General features: G+C 41.2%; 2 protein-coding genes across 5 annotated transcripts in view; both read left to right on the top strand.

The window, feature by feature from the left end:
• The window catches only part of LOC124280966, a 60,267-nt gene extending 56,591 nt beyond the window's left edge, over positions 1–3,676 (top strand). For all 3 annotated transcript variants that reach the window (XM_046716977.1, XM_046716976.1, XM_046716975.1), the window contains exon 6: positions 249–3,676. In XM_046716977.1, coding sequence (XP_046572933.1) covers positions 249–1,053 — 805 coding nt within the window. In that variant the 3' untranslated portion in view covers positions 1,054–3,676. The remainder of the gene's footprint in view (positions 1–248) is intronic.
• An 11,997-nt stretch (positions 3,677–15,673) lies between these two features.
• LOC124280968 (piRNA biogenesis protein EXD1-like) overlaps positions 15,674–19,835 on the top strand; it is a 50,614-nt gene continuing 46,452 nt past the window's right edge. Inside the window, exon 1 of one of the 2 annotated variants that reach the window (XR_006899804.1) lies at positions 15,674–15,740. The gene's annotated coding sequence lies outside the window, so the exon portion shown is untranslated. Of the gene's footprint in view, positions 15,741–18,187; positions 18,260–19,835 lie in introns of those variants that run through there. The other variant, XR_006899805.1, reaches the window with a different exon arrangement.

Below are 19,835 nucleotides of genomic sequence, written 5' to 3'. Positions count from 1 at the left end.
CCGAGTAACAATCTGTATCTGTCTGTAGTTCTCACTGACATAATCTGCCCAAGTCGGCATTTCTCATGGACATATTCTGCCATATTTTGACGAGCTTGACTCATGTCCGACATCTGTGCATAACAACATTGTAACACAGGGCTAGTCAAGTCGTACCTATTACATCTCAGTCCAACTAAGTTTCATACTCAGATTCATCAAGCACAACACATTGCATGTAACACTTACATTATACTTCTTGTTTTCAGCATACTTGACGATAAGGATCTCTGGACAGGTTTCAGGGAAAGGGTAGATTACGAGCTGAACTTTAAGTGGAACGAAGCAGTGAAGTCAAACAGCGACGAACGCATGTCAGTCGTGAGGAAGGTTCTGCGCCAGTTTGAATCGAAGTACGCAAGCGATACCGCTTTTGCTGATATTTCGGATGAAGATGACATCCAAGCTCTGAGATCAGTCCGAATCACAGAAATTGACGGGTTCTCTGTTCTTGTCAGGAGGTTGAAAATTGAATTTCTGAAGAACGAGCTGAAGATGATAGAAGAAGAGATGACTTCACAAGGGGACTCATTTTTTGCGACTTTATCTCACTTGAATATGTTATATGCAGCAAAGAGAAGCAACAACTTGGAACTGAAGAACGCAGCTCAAAGACTACAGCAAAGAGCTAATGACATACTCAAGAAAGACCTGGTCGTCAAATACACGGAGCTAACTCCAAACGACCATCTCAAAGATGAAGAGAGAAGGTTGTTACGAGATCTCCCTGTCTCAACTGGAACCAGCTCAGCTGTCAACCCCGTCCTCCGCCATCTTTACAACGTCGTCATCGACAGCGACGTGGAGGAAATCGAGACCTTGAGGCAGAAGTTCCAGCGTGAAGGCAGTCGTTTCAGACTAAACGATGCCGACCTCCGACAGTACAAGTACTTCATCAGCGCTCCTGGGGTTCCTGCCAGGCTTAAGACAAAGGCCAGGGTATTTCTGGACGAATTACAGGAGGCTGGGGTGGTGGAAGATCCCAGAAGGAGGTCGCGGAATCAGTTGAGATAGATACTGAGTGTCTTTAGAATCGTCTCTAGGACCTGGAGTCATATCTGTTTTCAAATATACTCGGTCCAGTAATGACGAAGCCTCATTCCACAAATAATGTTTCTCAAAATATTCCATTGGTGAAAGTATTCCATAATTGCACTATGTTAAAAGTGTCTTCACGACCTGGAGCCAATGTATGTTTTCACATATACTCTTGTTCCTGTAATGAATGAAACTGATGTGTGTTACCAATTGCATTTTTATGTCAATTCAAAAACTGCGATATTTCTGAATCACACGGATGTGCTTCAGCCAAGAACCTTTATATATTTTTGTATTGTGAAGGCAAGCTACAGAACACTGATGCTGTGATACACTCCTTTAACAAATGGTATTGGAGGTTTTAGTGTTAAAACATGAGAGCACATGTTCAAAATGTATGTTCAGGGTTCGCTCGGGCTTGAAAAACCCTGAAATTTGGACAGGTTTTCCCTTAAACGGCTCTAAATTTGTTTTAGTCTAGAAAGGGCCTTAATTGCCAGCAATTTGCCCTAAAAGGCCATATTTTAGCAAAACTTATCAAATTGTGATTTAAGGAAACAAAAATGCATAGTAAAATTGCCTTGTAATGACAGAAGGTGCAGATTAATCTCCACCGCAGAACTTTAGCTGATGGTTGGGCGTTTCTATAGTTCTTTAAATTGTTGATTGGGCCCTGAAACCTCCCTAAAAAGGCCTTAAATTTGATGGCTGATAATCTGTATGAACCCTGATGTATCAAGGCCAAGTCGTCAATCATTCGACACCACTCGCCCCTTTCCGTAACCTGTGGCTTGTCCCGGAACGAGTTGGTCACGAATGGTCGTCAATGTGTGGGCCTTAAATGATTTCATCTCAGACATCTGATAATTTTTATAATCCTGGTTGGGTCAATAACATTTATTATTTCATACTTTGATTAATTTAATGAAAAGTTTGAAAATGTTGTACTCCAACTCAGTGATGACGCTGCGTAACTCAACTGCACGGGCTAATTTGCATATCACGTGACCAGACATTATCTTGTCTGTAATTGTCCAAATTGGTTTGACAGTTATAGAGACATATTCAAATAACTGCGATGGTGAGGGGCATGGAAATAGGGTTTTTTTTCATCAAAGTGACTATCACCAGCTCTCCGTCGCGCTTCCATGTCAGCACGAGAGGCCAAACAACCAGTGTAAACAAAGGCTAACTATGCACAGAGAAAAGGTGTTTCACGTTTTAGGATATTATGTCTCCTTATATATTACATAGGAAATACTGTTTATATAAATATGATAAATGTTTGTCCCATCACAATTCCTTTTCGCTAATTACTGAAAATGATATTTAGCTTCATCTATAGTACTTGCTATTGTTTAGTGCTATACGTTTATATTTAACTGGATTTGATTGTAGGAAGAATAATTCCTAGTTTTAATATGATGTAGCTACCTGTAATTACCGACGTTAAATGTCATGTTTGTATTCTTCAATAGACAATTAATGCAAAATCTCAAACAGACCATTTACATGCATCTACGACCTACAATAAACATGTTTTCTAACCTGTTTGATTGACCTTTTGGAATGTTAGAAGTAGATGAATAATAAGAAATATACGATGCTTTATGGATGCTAAAGGAGTTGTTATCCACAAAGCATCGTACCTTTCTTATGTGTACTAACAATGTTGCCTGGGGTCTTAAGCCAAAGGGGGCGGTGGGGTAGCCTAGTGGTCAAAGCGTTCCCTCGTCACGCCGAAGACCCGGGTTCGATTCCCCACATGGGTACAATTTGTGAAGCCCATTTCTGGTGTCCCCCGCCGTGATATTGCTGGAATATTGCTAAAAAGCGGCGTAAAACTAAACTCACTCACTCTAAAGCCAAAGATGCGTAAAAATGAGTTCAGCTTCCTGAGAAGGTACTACGATAGTATTTGATGATTTTTCAAATCTGATATTTTTAACCTAAATAGGAGAGCATTCTAATATTTACTGAATTTATATCAGAATTTCTGACACTGTTCATTTATTTTCTTGCTCCGTCAATGAATTCTTCAACCGAAGCCTGTATTTTTCTTGGCGTTTCCTTTTATATTCACATGTAACGTTTTTTCAGATGTTATAGTTATTTTAATTTTAGCATGTAAAACCACGCCTATGTGCAAACATTATTGTATTGCCATTGTATTGTATCCTTTGGATTGCTTAAACGGTTACTATGCTTTCTTGTATTACGGTATTCTTGTCAAGATCGTAGCTCCGTGACAATGATATCACACTATCGCTTCAAGTATATTGTGTCAGCCTAACCGTTTTAAATTGCTTTCATTCACTTTATTTGTCGTACAGTTTTCATTGGGTTTTTTTTATAGCAGACATTTACTATGCTCACGTTCTATCTTATGCCCATGTCAGCTGTGATTCTTGGTCAAGGTAATATATTCTTAATGTGTCTCATAAAATGATAGCTTGTTTCTAAACATAAGCGTTGATAGAAGTTAATATTTTGTATAGATATATCTTACAATGAAGTTAAATTGCACCTTCTAGGTTTAACTTAATATCTTAATAAACACGTTTGACGGGTTTCTTGTTTTACGTCAGAACGACCTTTCTTACTGTGTGGTATATTTGGTGTGCTATTTTCATCTGCATGTTGGGAGGTCTGCGTTATGGGGGTATACCCTGAGAACATGACACGTTTTATGGATAACAACCTCGTTTTATTCTTTACCCCACGATAGATAGATAGATAGATAGATAGATAGATAGATAGATAGATAGAACATGTTTACATAAGAGTGGATCAGGTGGGTGGTTTAGTTTAGTTTTACGCCACTTTTAGCAATATTCCAGCAATATCATGGTGGGGGCACCAGAAATGGGCTTCACACATTGTACCCATGTGGAGAATTGAACCCGGGTCTTCCGCGTGATGAGCGAACGATTTATCCACTAGGCTACCCCACCGCTTCAGTGTGAAGTATTTTCTATACGTTAGTATAGAATAGTATAAAGAGGGTTATTATGTATCATTAATGTTTACATACAAGGACATTACATTTTTTTTTAAATCACGTCCGCTGACTTCATGATTAAAATTGAAAATGTGAACAAGGTTTGGCCTCTAAAGTTTGAAGAGTTGTCTCCCTTTATCATTTACCGTTGATGTACAAAGATAACAATATATCTCCGACAAGTCAGAGAATCGCTTTCCAGATTATGGAAAGGGGGAGGGGGTTTGATTTTTGTACATGACATGCAGGTTGGTCACTTGCTTTGTACATAAATTTTAGGGGTGTGTGTTGTTGTTGTTGTTAGAGTTGGTCTGAAGTTTTGATTATGATCAGCGTTTCATTGAGCATTTTAGGTGTATTTCTTTTCGAGTCAGATTGCAATTCATCGGTCCGCTTTAGAGCAATACGGACTGTAGCTCTCACCTATCTCGTCGGCGACATACCCCTGCCTGGAGGTGACGTAAAACACCTACATGATGATGGGAGTTACTGACCACAAGTAGGGGAGGTTTGAAAGTCAGTTACGAAGGCTTTTTTGTACCATGGACCACTTCCTAGGTTATATGGACCACTTCCTCGGTAACACGGATCACTTTCCAGTTGCATGGACCACTTTCTCGGTTACATGGACCACTTCCTTGGTTACATGGACCACTTCCTAGTTACATGGACCACTTCGTCGGCTGCATGGACCACTACTTTGGGTAAACGGATCACGTCCTAGGTTATATGGACCACTTTCTCTGCTACATGGATCACTTCCTAGTTACACGGACCACTTCCTAGGTTACATGGACCACTTTCTAGGTTACATGGACCACTTCCTAGGTATCATGGACCATTTCCTAAGTTACATGGACCACTTCCTTAGTTACATGGACCACATCCTAAGTCACACGGATCACTTCCAAGGTTACATAGACCACATCCTAAGTTACACAGATCACTTTCAAGGTTACATAGACTGCATCCTAAGTTACACGGATCACTTCCAAGGTTACATGGACCACTTCCTAAGTGACATGGACCACTTCCTAAGGTACATGGACCATTTCCTAGGTTATATGGACCACTTCCTCGGTAACATGGATCACTTTCCAGTTGCATGGACCACTTTCTCGGTTACATGGACCACTTCCTTGGTTACATGGACCACTTCCTAGTTACATTGACCACTTCGTCGGCTGCATGGACCACTACTTTGGGTAAACGGATCACGTCCTAGGTTATATGGACCACTTTCTCTGCTACATGGATCACTTCCTAGTTACACGGACCACTTCCTAGGTTACATGGACCACTTTCTAGGTTACATGGACCACTTCCTAGGTATCATGGACCATTTCCTAAGTTACATGGACCACTTCCTTAGTTACATGGACCACATCCTAAGTCACACGGATCACTTCCAAGGTTACATAGACCACATCCTAAGTTACACAGATCACTTTCAAGGTTACATAGACTGCATCCTAAGTTACACGGATCACTTCCAAGGTTACATGGACCACTTCCTAAGTGACATGGACCACTTCCTAAGGTACATGGACCATTTCCTAGGTTACATGGACCACTTCCTAGGTAACATGGATCACTTTCTCGGTAACATGGAGCACTTCCAAGGATACAAAGACCATATCCTAAGTTACATGGACCACTTCTTAGGTTACATTGACCACTTCCAAGGTTACACGTATCACTTCCAAGGTTACATAGACCAAATCCTCAGTTACACGGATCACTTTCAAGGTTACATGGACCACTTCCTAAGTGACGTGGACCACTTCCTAAGGATACATGGACCACATCCTAAGTTACATGGACCACTTCCTAAGTAACATAGACCACATCCTAAGTTACGCGGATAACTTCCAAGGTTACATAGACCACATCCTAAGTTACACTGATCACTTCCAAGGTTACATGGACCACTTCCTAAGTGACCTGGACCACTTCCTAAGGATACATGGACCACTTCCTAAGGTACATGGACCATTTCCTAGGTTACATGGACCACTTCCTAAGTTACATGGACCACTTCCTAGGTAACATGGATCACTTTCTCGGTAACATGGATCACTTCCAAGGTTACATGGACCACATCCTAAGTTACATGGACCACTTCCTAAGTGACATGGACCACTTCCTTAGGTACATGGACTATTTCCTAGGATACATGGACCACTTCCTAAGTTACATGGACCACTTCCTAGGTAACATGGACCACTTTCTCGGTAACATGGATCACTTCCAAGGTTACATGGACCACTTCCTAGGTAACATGGATCACTTTCTCGGTAACATGGATCACTTCCAAGGATACATAAACCACATCCTAAGTTACATGGACCACTTCCTAGGTAACATGGATCACTTTCTCGGTAACATGGATCACTTCCAAGGATACATAGACCACATCCTAAGTTACATGGACCACTTCCTACGTTACATGGAACACTTCAAAGGTTACACGTATCACTTCCTAGGTTCCATGGACCACTTTCTCGGTAACATGGATCACTTCCTCGGTTACATGAATCACTTCCTTGGTTACATGTACCACCTCTTAGGTTCACTGGACCACTTCCTAGGTTACAAGGACCACTTCCTAGGTAACATGGACCACTTTCTCGGTAACATGGATCACTTCCTTGGTTACATGGACCACGTCCTAGGTTACATGTATAACTTCCTCGGTTACATGGACCACTTCCTTAGTTACATGGACCACTTCCTAGGTTTCATGGACCACATCCTAAGTTACATGGACTACTTCCTAGGTAACATGGATCACTGCTTTGGGTACACGGATCACGTCCTAGGTTACATGGATCACTTTCTGTGTTACATTGACCACTTCTTAGGTTACATGGACCACTTCCAAGGATACATGGATCACTGCTTTGGGTACACGGATCACGTCCTAGGTTACATGGATCACTTTCTGTGTTACATTGACCACTTCTTAGGTGACATGGACCACTTCCTAGGTTACATGGACCAGTTCCTAGGTAAAATGGACCACATCCTAGGTTACATGGACCACTTCCTACGTTACATGGACCACATCCTAGGTAACATGGACCACTTCCTAGGTTACATGGACCACTTCCTTAGTTACATGGACCACATCCTAAGTTACATGGACCACTTCCTAGGTTACATGAACCACTTCCTTAGTTACATGGACCACATCCTAAGTTACATGGACCACTTCCTAAGTAACATAGACCACATCCTAAGTTACGCGGATCACTTCCAAGGTTACATAGACCACATCCTAAGTTACACGGATCACTTCCAAGGTTACATGGACCACTTCCTAAGTGACGTGGACCACTTCCTAAGGATACATGGACCACATCCTAAGTTACATGGACCACTTCCTAAGTAACATAGACCACATTCTAAGTTACGCGGATCACTTCCAAGGTTACAGAGACCACATCCTAAGTTACACTGATCACTTCCAAGGTTACACGGACCACTTCCTAAGTGACCTGGACCACTTCCTAAGGATACATGGACCACTTCCTAAGGTACATGGACTATTTCCTAGGTTACATGGACCACTTCCTAAGTTACATGGACCACTTCCTAGGTAACATGGATCACTTTCTCGGTAACATGGATCACTTCCAAGGTTACATGGACCACATCCTAAGTTACATGGACCACTTCCTAAGTGACATGGACCACTTCCTAAGTGACCTGGACCACTTCCTAAGGATACATGGACCACTTCCTAAGGTACATGGACTATTTCCTAGGTTACATGGACCACTTCCTAAGTTACATGGACCACTTCCTAGGTAACATGGACAACTTTCTCGGTAACATGGATCACTTCCAAGGTTACATGGACCACTTCCTAGGTAACATGGATCACTTTCTCGGTAACATGGATCACTTCCAAGGATACATAGACCACATCCTAAGTTACATGGACCACTTCCTAGGTTACATGGAACACTTCAAAGGTTACACGTATCACTTCCTAGGTTCCATGGACCACTTTCTCGGTAACATGGATCACTTCCTCGGTTACATGAATCACTTCCTTGGTTACATGTACCACCTCTTAGGTTCACTTGACCACTTCCTAGGTTACAAGGACCACTTCCTAGGTAACATGGATCACTGCTTTGGGTACACGGATCACGTCCTAGGTTACATGGATCACTTTCTGTGTTACATTGACCACTTCTTAGGTTACATGGACCACTTCCAAGGATACATGGATCACTGCTTTGGGTACACGGATCACGTCCTAGGTTACATGGATCACTTTCTGTGTTACATTGACCACTTCTTAGGTGACATGGACCACTTCCTAGGTTACATGGACCAGTTCCTAGGTAAAATGGACCACATCCTAGGTTACATGGACCACTTCCTACGTTACATGGACCACATCCTAGGTAACATGGACCACTTCCTAGGTTACATGGACCACTTCCTTAGTTACATGGACCACATCCTAAGTTACATGGACCACTTCCTAGGTTACATGAACCACTTCCTTAGTTACATGGACCACATCCTAAGTTACATGGACCACTTCCTAAGTAACATAGACCACATCCTAAGTTACGCGGATCACTTCCAAGGTTACATAGACCACATCCTAAGTTACACGGATCACTTCCAAGGTTACATGGACCACTTCCTAAGTGACGTGGACCACTTCCTAAGGATACATGGACCACATCCTAAGTTACATGGACCACTTCCTAAGTAACATAGACCACATTCTAAGTTACGCGGATCACTTCCAAGGTTACAGAGACCACATCCTAAGTTACACTGATCACTTCCAAGGTTACACGGACCACTTCCTAAGTGACCTGGACCACTTCCTAAGGATACATGGACCACTTCCTAAGGTACATGGACTATTTCCTAGGTTACATGGACCACTTCCTAAGTTACATGGACCACTTCCTAGGTAACATGGATCACTTTCTCGGTAACATGGATCACTTCCAAGGTTACATGGACCACATCCTAAGTTACATGGACCACTTCCTAAGTGACATGGACCACTTCCTAAGTGACCTGGACCACTTCTAAGGATACATGGACCACTTCCTAAGGTACATGGACTATTTCCTAGGTTACATGGACCACTTCCTAAGTTACATGGACCACTTCCTAGGTAACATGGACAACTTTCTCGGTAACATGGATCACTTCCAAGGTTACATGGACCACTTCCTAGGTTACATGGATCACTTTCTCGGTAACATGGATCACTTCAAGGACACGTATCACTTCCTAGGTTCCATGGACCACTTTCTCGGTAACATGGATCACTTCCTCGGTTACATGAATCACTTCCTTGGTTACATGTACCACCTCTTAGGTTCACTTGACCACTTCCTAGGTTACAAGGACCACTTCCTAGGTAACATGGACCACTTTCTCGGTAACATGGATCACTTCCTTGGTTACATGGACCACGTCCTAGGTTACATGTATCACTTCCTCGGTTACATGGACCACTTCCTTAGTTACATGGACCACTTCCTAGGTTTCATGGACCACATCCTAAGTTACATGGACTACTTCCTAAGTTAAATAGACCACATCCTAAGTTACACGGATCACTTTCAAGGTTACATAGACCACATCCTATGTTACACGGATCACTTCCAAGGTTACATGGACCACTTCCTAAGTGACATGGACCACTTCCTAGGTAACATGGATCACTTTCTAGGTTACATGGACCACTTCCTAAGTGACATGGAACACTTCCTAGGTAACATGGATCACTTTCTCGGTAAAATGGAGCACTTCCAAGGATACAAAGACCACATCCTAAGTTACATGGACCACTTCCTAGGTTACATTGACCACTTCCAAGGTTACACGTATCACTTCCTAAGTAACATGGACGACCTTCTCAGTAACATGGATCACTTCAAAGGTTACATGGACCACTTCCTAAGTTTCATGGACCATTTCCAAGGTTACATGGACCACTTCCTCGGCTACATGGACCACTTCCTCAGCTATGTGGACCAATACTTTGGGTACAGGGATCACGTCCTAGGTTACATGGATCACTTTCTCTGTTATATTGACCATTTCCTTGGTTACATGGACCACTTCCTAGGTTACATGGACAACTTCCTTAGTTACATGGACCACTTCCTAGGTTACATGGACCACATCCTAAGTGACATGGACCACTTCCTAAGTGGCATGGACCACTTCCTAAGGTACATAGACCACTTCTTAAGTTACATGGACCACTTCCTAGGTAACATGGACAATTTTCTCGGTAACATGGATCACTTTCTCGGTTACATGGACCACTTCCAAGGATACATGGATCACTACTTTGGGTACACGGATCACGTCCTAGGTTACATGGATCACTTTCTGTGTTACATTGACCACTTCTTAGGTTACATGGACCACTTCCTAGGTTACATGGACCAGTTCCTAGGTAAAATGGACCACTTCCTAGGTTACATGGACCACTTCCTAGGTTACATGAACCACTTCCTTAGTTACATGGACCACATCCTAAGTTACATGGACCACTTCCTAAGTAACATAGACCACATCCTAAGTTACGCGGATCACTTCCAAGGTTACATAGACCACATCCTAAGTTACATGGACCACTTCCTAAGTGACGTGGACCACTTCCTAAGGATACATGGACCACTTCCTAAGGTACATGGACTATTTCCTAGGTTACATGGACCACTTCCTATGTTACATGGACCACTTCCTAGGTAACATGGATCACTTTCTCGGTAACATGGATCACTTCCAAGGTTACATGGACCACATCCTAAGTTACATGGACCACTTCCTAAGTGACATGGACCACTTCCTAAGGTACATGGACCACTTCCTAGGTAACATGGACCACTTTCTCGGTAACATGGATCACTTCCAAGGTTACATGGACCACTTCCTAGGTAACATGGATCACTTTCTCGGTAACATGGATCACTTCCAAGGATACATAGACCACATCCTAAGTTATATGGACCACTTCCTAGGTTACATGGACCACTTCAAAGGTTACACGTATCACTTCCTAGGTTCCATGGACCACTTTCTCGGTAACATGGATCACTTCCTTGGTTACATGGATCACTTCCTTGGTTACATGTACCACCTCTTAGGTTCACTGGACCACTTCCTAGGTTACAAGGACCACTTCCTAGGTAACATGGACCACTTTCTCGGTAACATGGATCACTTCCTTGGTTACATGGACCACCTCTTAGGTTACATGTATCACTTCCTCGGTTGCATGGACCACTTCTTTGGTTACACGGATCACTTTCTAGGTTACTTGGATCACTTCCAAGGTTACATGGACCACTTCCAAGGTTACATGGACCACTTCCAAGCTTACATGGACCACTTCCAAAGTTACATGGACCACTTACTTGGTTACATGTACCACTACTTTGGTTGCACGGATCACTTCCTTGGTCACACTGACCACTAACTAAGTTTAATCAACCACTTCCTCGAATACATTGACCACTGCCTTGGTGACACGTACCACTTCCTTGATTACATGGACCACTTCCTGCGTTACTGATAGTTAGGTGATGTACACTGACAGTGAGGAAGTATATACTGATAGTGAGGTGTATTTACTGATTGTGAGGTGGTATATACTGACAGTGAGGTGTATTTATTGATTGTGAGGTGGTATATACTGACAGTGAGGTGAATTTACTGATGGTGAGGTGATATATACTGACAGTGAGGTGTATGTATAGGTTAATCACCCTTACAGGGTAGTTGTTTAAATAAACTCTGCAAGGGCTTTAGCTTTATTTACATAACTACCGTAGCGAGGAGGGTTAAACGGTGTAACCCCACTCTGCCCACTTTTCTTAAAACAACAAAATGCAGTCAACCGTGAATGAAGTAGCGAGCACATTTCAGTACCATCCTGGTTCCCGGGCCTCTCATTAGTCTTTATAAACTAATGAGAGGCCCGGGAACCAGGATGATTTCTGAACATGATAGCAATATTTCACTTAGGCCAGACCAATTTTATTTCTTGTCTTATGGATTTTTGTCCTCAAAAAATTAAAGGCAGGAGGGATTTTTTAAATATAAAAATCACAAGTTCAAAGTAATATTTCTTTTAAATGCTAAAGTATTTTACTTTTGGCAATTTATGAAGTGTATATGGGGCAAAAAACAATGCAAAAATGTATTTGGAAAGTTTACATTTTTGGCCAATAAAAACATTAGGATTTTATTTTTTAGCAGGGATTTTTTTTTCTTATTCTTATAAAAATACCACCGGCGGATCTGTAAAACAAGAAATGTAATTGGTCTGGCCTTACATGTAAAAACAACATGTCCAATGTTATAATTGCAACCTCAGGTTTCTCAGATTGTTTTTCATGATGTGATTGTTTTTCATGATGTTATTTATCATTCTTACTTATGCTTGTTTAATTTCTTCGCAGAACTACGTCCATCCGTATATCCCCATGTACACTAAACGCAAAAAGAAACGTTACCCTCCTACCTTTATGAATTACTTAAAAACTATCAAAGTTATGTTAGAAGATATTGGTTTACAAGAAAGCTATAACAGCACAGCTTTATGTAAATCACGAAAAAAGGATTCTCAAATGCATTCATATTTAGGTGAAATGCTTCTTTTTCAGAAGAGTTCAATTGTCCTATTTTCGTCCATGACGAAGTAAACCAATAACGGTGATTTAAATGTCCAAAAAGAAAGGTTGAAATAAAATTCTGCTATGGGACAAAGATAAACCATTAAAGTCACCATTTTTCAACTATCAAAACAAGAAACAACTGTTGTAGAGTGTGTAAAATTGTAAAATAATCATTCCTATTCCTTTTAAAACATTATCTGCTGATTTGCATTAGTGAAAACAAGTAAAAGGTATCTTTGATATTGTGAAAAAATGTTTAGGAACATCTACAATAATCTTTGTTAACATTTTTTCTTGCAAAGTAACATTTTTCCATATTCTGTTTACACATTGCAATATCAATCGCCTAATCGCAGCAACATTCAAGCAGTATTTGCCTCCGTTTCACATGTAGGATGATTCTATAGGGTATGAAGAGAGCCTAGAAAAGATGATACGATACACAAGTACGAGAAATATGCCACGATTAACAGCTGAAGAGAGAAAAAGTCATTGGGGTGGTGCAGATGGGGTCGACATACAATGCTGTTGCCAACGCCCTCGGATGCCACCGTATCACCGGTTATAAGACTTATTCAGGGCTTCAGACAGACTGGGGTCACCGTAGACAGACCAAGAAGTGGACGTCCACGCATCACAACGCCAGCTGTAGATAGGTACCTCCGTCATTAAGGAAGTAGGGACGTTTCTTTTGGCGTTTAGTGTATATGACCTGTTATTGATGTTACTCAAACTGATGTTTCTTCAGATGCATAAAACTTTAATGTTAAAAAATAATTATTTCAAGCTCATTACACTAATGTCTTGCTGACTTAATGCCAGTTACATACTAGTTTATGAATTAACTATGCAGTTTATGACTTAAGAGTTAAGTAGTCTATACTATATACCACTGCCCACTGCCCTACAGACTATACCCTAATCCCTCTGTTGTTTTAACACCATTTCCAAAAGTGGGCACAGTGGGAGTAAACCGATTAAACGGTTTACACCACGAGGGCCATCCTCGATAATCTCCAGGGTATACGTTCCGATAAATCTCCACTATACCCTGGATGCATCTACAGCTCGAGCTGATGATTTTATTACCTCCCTTTGCTGGCTCCGCATTCTCACAGTAACCAATCAGAAAAGCCGCCGTTACAACCGAGCTTGCCAGTGTCAACAAAGATAGCGGTCGCTGCCGCAAAAGTTTGTTCGCAGTGCGACTCAGATTTGGGGGAAAAACATACAGACAAATTGACAGGTCTGAAATCTTAAAAAAATATATATGCAAGAACTCCTTCTGCCTCTTTCAAAGTACCTCTGCAACAATATATTATTATGTTGCCAAGTTTAATCGGTTAGATAATTTTAAAAGCGAAAGTGAGTTTTGCTTGGTACGCTCAACTTCCCAGCGTAGACACCTGATTGGATGAAAAGCCAACCAAGGGAGCTAATAAAATCCTCGCTGTATATGCATCCAGGGTATAGTGGAGATTTATCGGAACGTATACCCTGGAGATTATCGAGGATGCACGAGGGCATACTTATTCAATACGCGTGTAATGTATTAGGCATGATGAAGTGTATAATCTGATTGTTTTTAAATAGAAATAATTGCCCTGGGGCAGTTATTCAGTTATGATAATAAAACACGTCCAAGAACAATGGACATAACTTTCCCCAGTGGTTTGAATACTGATAGTGAGGTGACATATACTGATAGTGAGGTGTATTTACTGATAGTGAGGTGGTGTATAGTGATAGTGAGGTGTATTTACTGATAGTGAGGTGTATTTACTGATAGTGAGGTGGTGTATAGTGATAGTGAGGTGTATTTACTGATAGTGAGGTGGTGTATACTGATAGTGAGGTGGTGTATACTGATAGTGAGGTGTATTTACTGATAGTGAGGTGGTGTATACTGATAGTGAGGTGGTGTATAGTGATAGTGAGGTGTATTTACTGATAGTGAGGTGGTATATACTGATAGTTAGGTGTATTTACTGATAGTGAGGTGGTGTATACTGATAGTGAGGTGTATTTACTGATAGTGAGGTGGTGTATGCTGATAGTGAGGTGAATTTACTGATAGTGAGGTGGTGTATACTGACAGTGAGGTGAATTTACTGATAGTGAGGTGGTGTATACTGACAGTGAGGTGTATTTACTGATAGTGAGGTGGTGTATGCTGATAGTGAGGTGTATTTACTGATAGTGAGGTGGTGTATACTGATAGTGAGGTGTATTTACTGATAGTGAGGTGGTGTATACTGACAGTGAGGTGTATTTACTGATAGTGAGGTGGTGTATACTGACAGTGAGGTGAATTTACTGATAGTGAGGTGGTGTATGCTGATAGTGAGGTGTATTTACTGATAGTGAGGTGGTGTATACTGATAGTGAGGTGTATTTACTGATAGTGAGGTGGTGTATGCTGATAGTGAGGTGTATTTACTGATTGTTCGGTATTATATATTGACAGTAAAGTAGTGTTGTTTTGACTTATATATTTATTAAACGGAATATCCATTATAAAGCAACGCAAGCATAGACATATTTTGTTATCGATAATCGCTTGGTTGTGTGTCTGAGTTTGTTATTTATATTCTGTTAATCTGACTATAATAACCTCCAAATTTTTGTGATTTTTTCATTATCTTCCCCGTGTCCTTTTAATTACTTTTCATGCACCCGATCCAGGAAGTATTACCGTAACTAGCACATCTTTGTTAGCAACTAGATCGGGTGTTTAAATAGTCTGATTTGTTGCAACCAAAATAACACATTTTCAGAGACGAAGCGTTAGTCTAGCATACTCACGTGCCCTTCTGATAACACACTTAAGTTTCTTAGAATTAGTTTCCTGAATTGTTTACACACCAATGACGTGATTGCTATTCTCAGTATTTGGTTTATGTTTATTTCAGTCGCTGAGTATAGTGGCTGTGGTGAAAGCTTGATTACAGACGTGTGTTAACTGGCTCTGAATTAAGGTAAGTTTTAATTTATGGAGAAATGCCTTTGACACTGAGTTGACCACGACTCCATTACTGATGCTGGTATATTACTTACATCCCGTAGCTACAAGGCTAAGTACTTGGAAAGTGAGAGAGTGAGTATGGTTTTACGCCGCTTTTAGTAATAATCACGGCATCAGAAACCGGGGACATCAGAAATGGGTTTCGCTCATTGTACCCGGGAATCAAACTCAAACTAACTGACTCACATATTTTGGTCGTCTGTTAGATAGGGACAATTTTTTAACAAAGTGTCTGGCTGTCAATGCCTGTAGTTAGTTTTTAAAATGTATCGCTTGGTGATTTAATTATGAACGTTAAACCAATGACACCCACCACCCCCACCATCCTTCCCCACTGAATGATTGACGTTAACCGCCTGATGCTTACGTCAGCTATCTTTACAAATTCAGCAGAGCGCTTCGCAATGGACACTCGCCACCATGAGACGATATTAACACACGCCTTTCTTAAATTCAGCTTTCGGTGTGAGTTCTGAGAAGGCCGTTTACACGTTTAAGAACATTCCAGTAATCACTGTACCTAAGGTGATGCTGGTAACGCACGTGCATTGAATGTATTTCCACCAGGTGTTATATACTGATAGTGAGGTGGTATATACTGATAGTGAGGTGGTATATACTGATAATGAGGTGGTATATACTGATAGTTAGGTAGTATATACTGATAGTGAGGTGGTATATACTGATAGTGAGGTGGTATATACTGATAGTGAGGTGGTATATAGTGATAGTTAGGTAGTATATACTGATAGTGAGGTGGTATATACTGAACGTGAGGTGGTATATACTGATAGTGAGGTAGTATATAGTGATAGTGAGGTGGTGTATACTGATAGTGAGGTATTATATACTGATAGTGAGATTGATTTACTGATTGTGAGGTAGTATATATTGACAGTAAAGTATTGCTGTTCTGACTTACATATTTATTAAACGGAATATCCAGTATAAAGCAACGCCAGCATAGACATTGTTATTGATATTCGCTTGGTGGTGTCTCTGACTTAGTTATTTTTATTCTGATAATCGGACAATAATACCCTCCAAATCTTTGTTAGCAACTAGATCGGGTGTTTTCTGGATGCTTCAAGAATTGAACATATGGGTTATAAAAAAACACCCCTAGATACTGTCATTCTTTGCTGACTCTGTCCTGACTGCCTCTGACAACCCCACCTTTAAATAACATGATTTAATGTTAAAGAGGAATTGAAAAGATAACACAAAGTAATAGAAAAGGCGTCAGCTCATTTCGCTCAATGGATGATCGTGACAGCGCGTATCTATTGATCACCCACTTGGCTTTGTTAGCTTATAAAATAGAAAGGTATTCAAGCCGGCCCACTGCAGTGCGCTATCTGTGTGTCCTGTAAGTGTTACACACCAGCCTGTCTCACAGTCCCCAACCCCTACCATCAAGCCCCTTTATGTATAAGCCCCTGTAGCCCTTAATGAATCAACTCCGATTTTCCACGTGCTCTGAATCTCCCATTTCACTGGGGCTGCTTTTCAGTTTAAATGGTGTGGTTTGTTGCTACCAAAATAACATGTTTTCAGAGACTAAGCTTTAGTCTAGCTTACTCACGTGCATCTTCTGAGAAAGAAACATTAGTTTCTTAGAATAAGGTCTTTGTTTCGATTCCACAATATTGACGTATTTACTATTCTCAGTATCTGGTTTATGTTTATTTCTGTCACTGAGTATAGTCACTGTGTGTTAACTGGCTCTCAGGTAAGGTAAGTTTTAATTTATAGAAAAATGCCTTGACACTGGGTTTGACCACGACTCCATTACTAATGCTGGTGTATTACTTACATCCCGTAGCTACAAGGCTAATTACTTGGAAAGTGAGTGAGTATGGTGTTACGCCGCTTTTAGTAATAATCACGGCGGGGGACACCAGAAATGGGTTTCACACATTGTACCCATGCGGGGAATCGAACCTAAACTATCTAACTCACATATTTTGGGTCGTCTGTTAGATAGGGTCAATTTTTTAACAAAGTGTCTCGCTGTAGTTGGTTTTTTACATTTAAAGCTGGGTGATTTAATTATGAACGTTAAACAAATGCACCCACTACCACCACCATCCCTCCGGATACCACTGAATGATTGACGTTGACCGCGTGATGCTTACGTCAGCTATCTATACAAATTCAGCAGAGCGCTTCAAAATGGACACTCATCACCGTGGAGCGATCTTTACACACGCCTTTCTTTATTTCAGCCTTCGGTTTGAGTTCTGAGGAGGCCGTTTACTAACTCAACGTTAAAGAACATTCCAATTATGACACCTGAAATAGGCTTCACATACTGTAACCCCATGGTGAGCCTACGTCACTTCCGGCTATCACAGTAAACTATGATCATGTAACAATGTCTCAGCGTCACACACTGTACAAATCACAATGTCTCGTATTGGGCAGAACAAAGACACCAGACTGTTGTGTATAGCCCCTCATGAGGCCGTGGTGTGTATTCCAATAAACTCACTTGTCTAATTGTCATTGGGATCATACTACACCGTAAAACGAAGGTTTGACCAACTATGGCGGGTGGTCCTTTATTTATCAAGTCATCTTAGCTGTTCCTCCTTTGACTTCAGGGGCGGTGGAGTAGCCTAAAGCGTTCGCTTGTCATGCCTCAGACCCAGGTTCGATTCCCCACATGGGTACAATGTGCGAAGCCTATTTCTGGTGTCCCAAGCTCTGATATTGCTCGAATATTGCTAAAAACGGCATAAGACCATACTCACTCACTCCAATAAACTCACTGATAAAGAGGGACAATGAAAGCAAGCACAAGATACAGGCTATTTTTTATTTTATTTTTGCAGATGGCAGAAGATGGAGTACGCCACGAGGTTGTGGATTAACGTCGATGACTGCGTCAAGGCTGTAGAGGACCTTCTCCAGGAGCCTGTCGTTGCTGTGGACTGTGAGGGAATCGATCTCGAAAGAAGGGCCCTCTCACTTTTCTCCAGGTGGCCAAACTAGACGGTTTTGTCTACCTGTTCAATGTTTCGTTGAGCCAAAGGTTCACTGAAGGCCGACTGAAGTCGTTTCTGGAAAATCAAGACATCGTCAAGGTATGTCTGTCAGGTGATGACAGTAATCAGTATTTCTGATAGGCTAGTGGTGAAAGCGTTGGCTCGTCACGCCAAAAATCCCAGTTCGATTCCCCACATGGGTACATTTGCCTGAAGCCCATATCTGATGTCCCAAGTTGTGATATTGCTGGAATATTACCAAAAAGCGACGTAAAACTGATCCCACTCACTCATTTGTACTTCGGGCTGACGATTTTAGATGGATTTTGTTGGTTGACTAACAAATATAGTTTAAAAAACGCGTCATGTTTGGCAGGATGGAATGGTTATAATGATCAACCATTCAGTTAACCATTATGTATATGTACAGACTAGAGTCCCCACATGGGTGAAATGTGTAAATCCTATTTCTGGTGTCCCCCGCCGTGATATTGCTGAATTATTGCTAAAAGCGACGTATAATCAAATCACTCACTCACTCTAATCGTGCGCACATCTATTCATCGAATTCGTATTTGAGGACAAGCGAATAAATGTAGGTAAACGTATGCGAAAATAAGTAATTCAGTAGAGGATTTCACTCTGTACAATTGTGTTACTCTACCACTCAGTGAAGTTGATGCGCCGTAAAGTTCAGCATCAAATCAACCTTTCTTTTCATTTTAAGGGGCGGTGGGTAGCCCATTTCTAGTGTCCCCAGCCATGATATTGGTGGAATATTGCTAAAAGCGACGTAAAACTAAACTCATTCACTCTTTCACTTACAGGTATTTCACGCGTGCAACCGAGACAGCGCCGCCCTCAAGTGTCAGTTTGATGTCATGCTGAACAATGTGTTTGACGTGCAGGTATTGTAAAATGATACTTACCTTGATCTGTGCCTGCAAATGAGAAAGTGTTTCACTCTTTTGCCTCAAACTACCTAATCAAGGCCATACACACCCCACCCAAGTTGCATCTGTGTACAACCACCCCATCCATATTTCAACTATGTACAA

This window comes from Haliotis rubra, unplaced genomic scaffold (assembly GCF_003918875.1).
Source record: "Haliotis rubra isolate DU_JTF1 unplaced genomic scaffold, ASM391887v1 Scf277, whole genome shotgun sequence".
Lineage (NCBI taxonomy): Eukaryota > Metazoa > Mollusca > Gastropoda > Lepetellida > Haliotidae > Haliotis > Haliotis rubra.
Note: the sequence above shows the minus strand (reverse complement) of the source record. Positions and strands in the feature narration are given on the sequence as shown.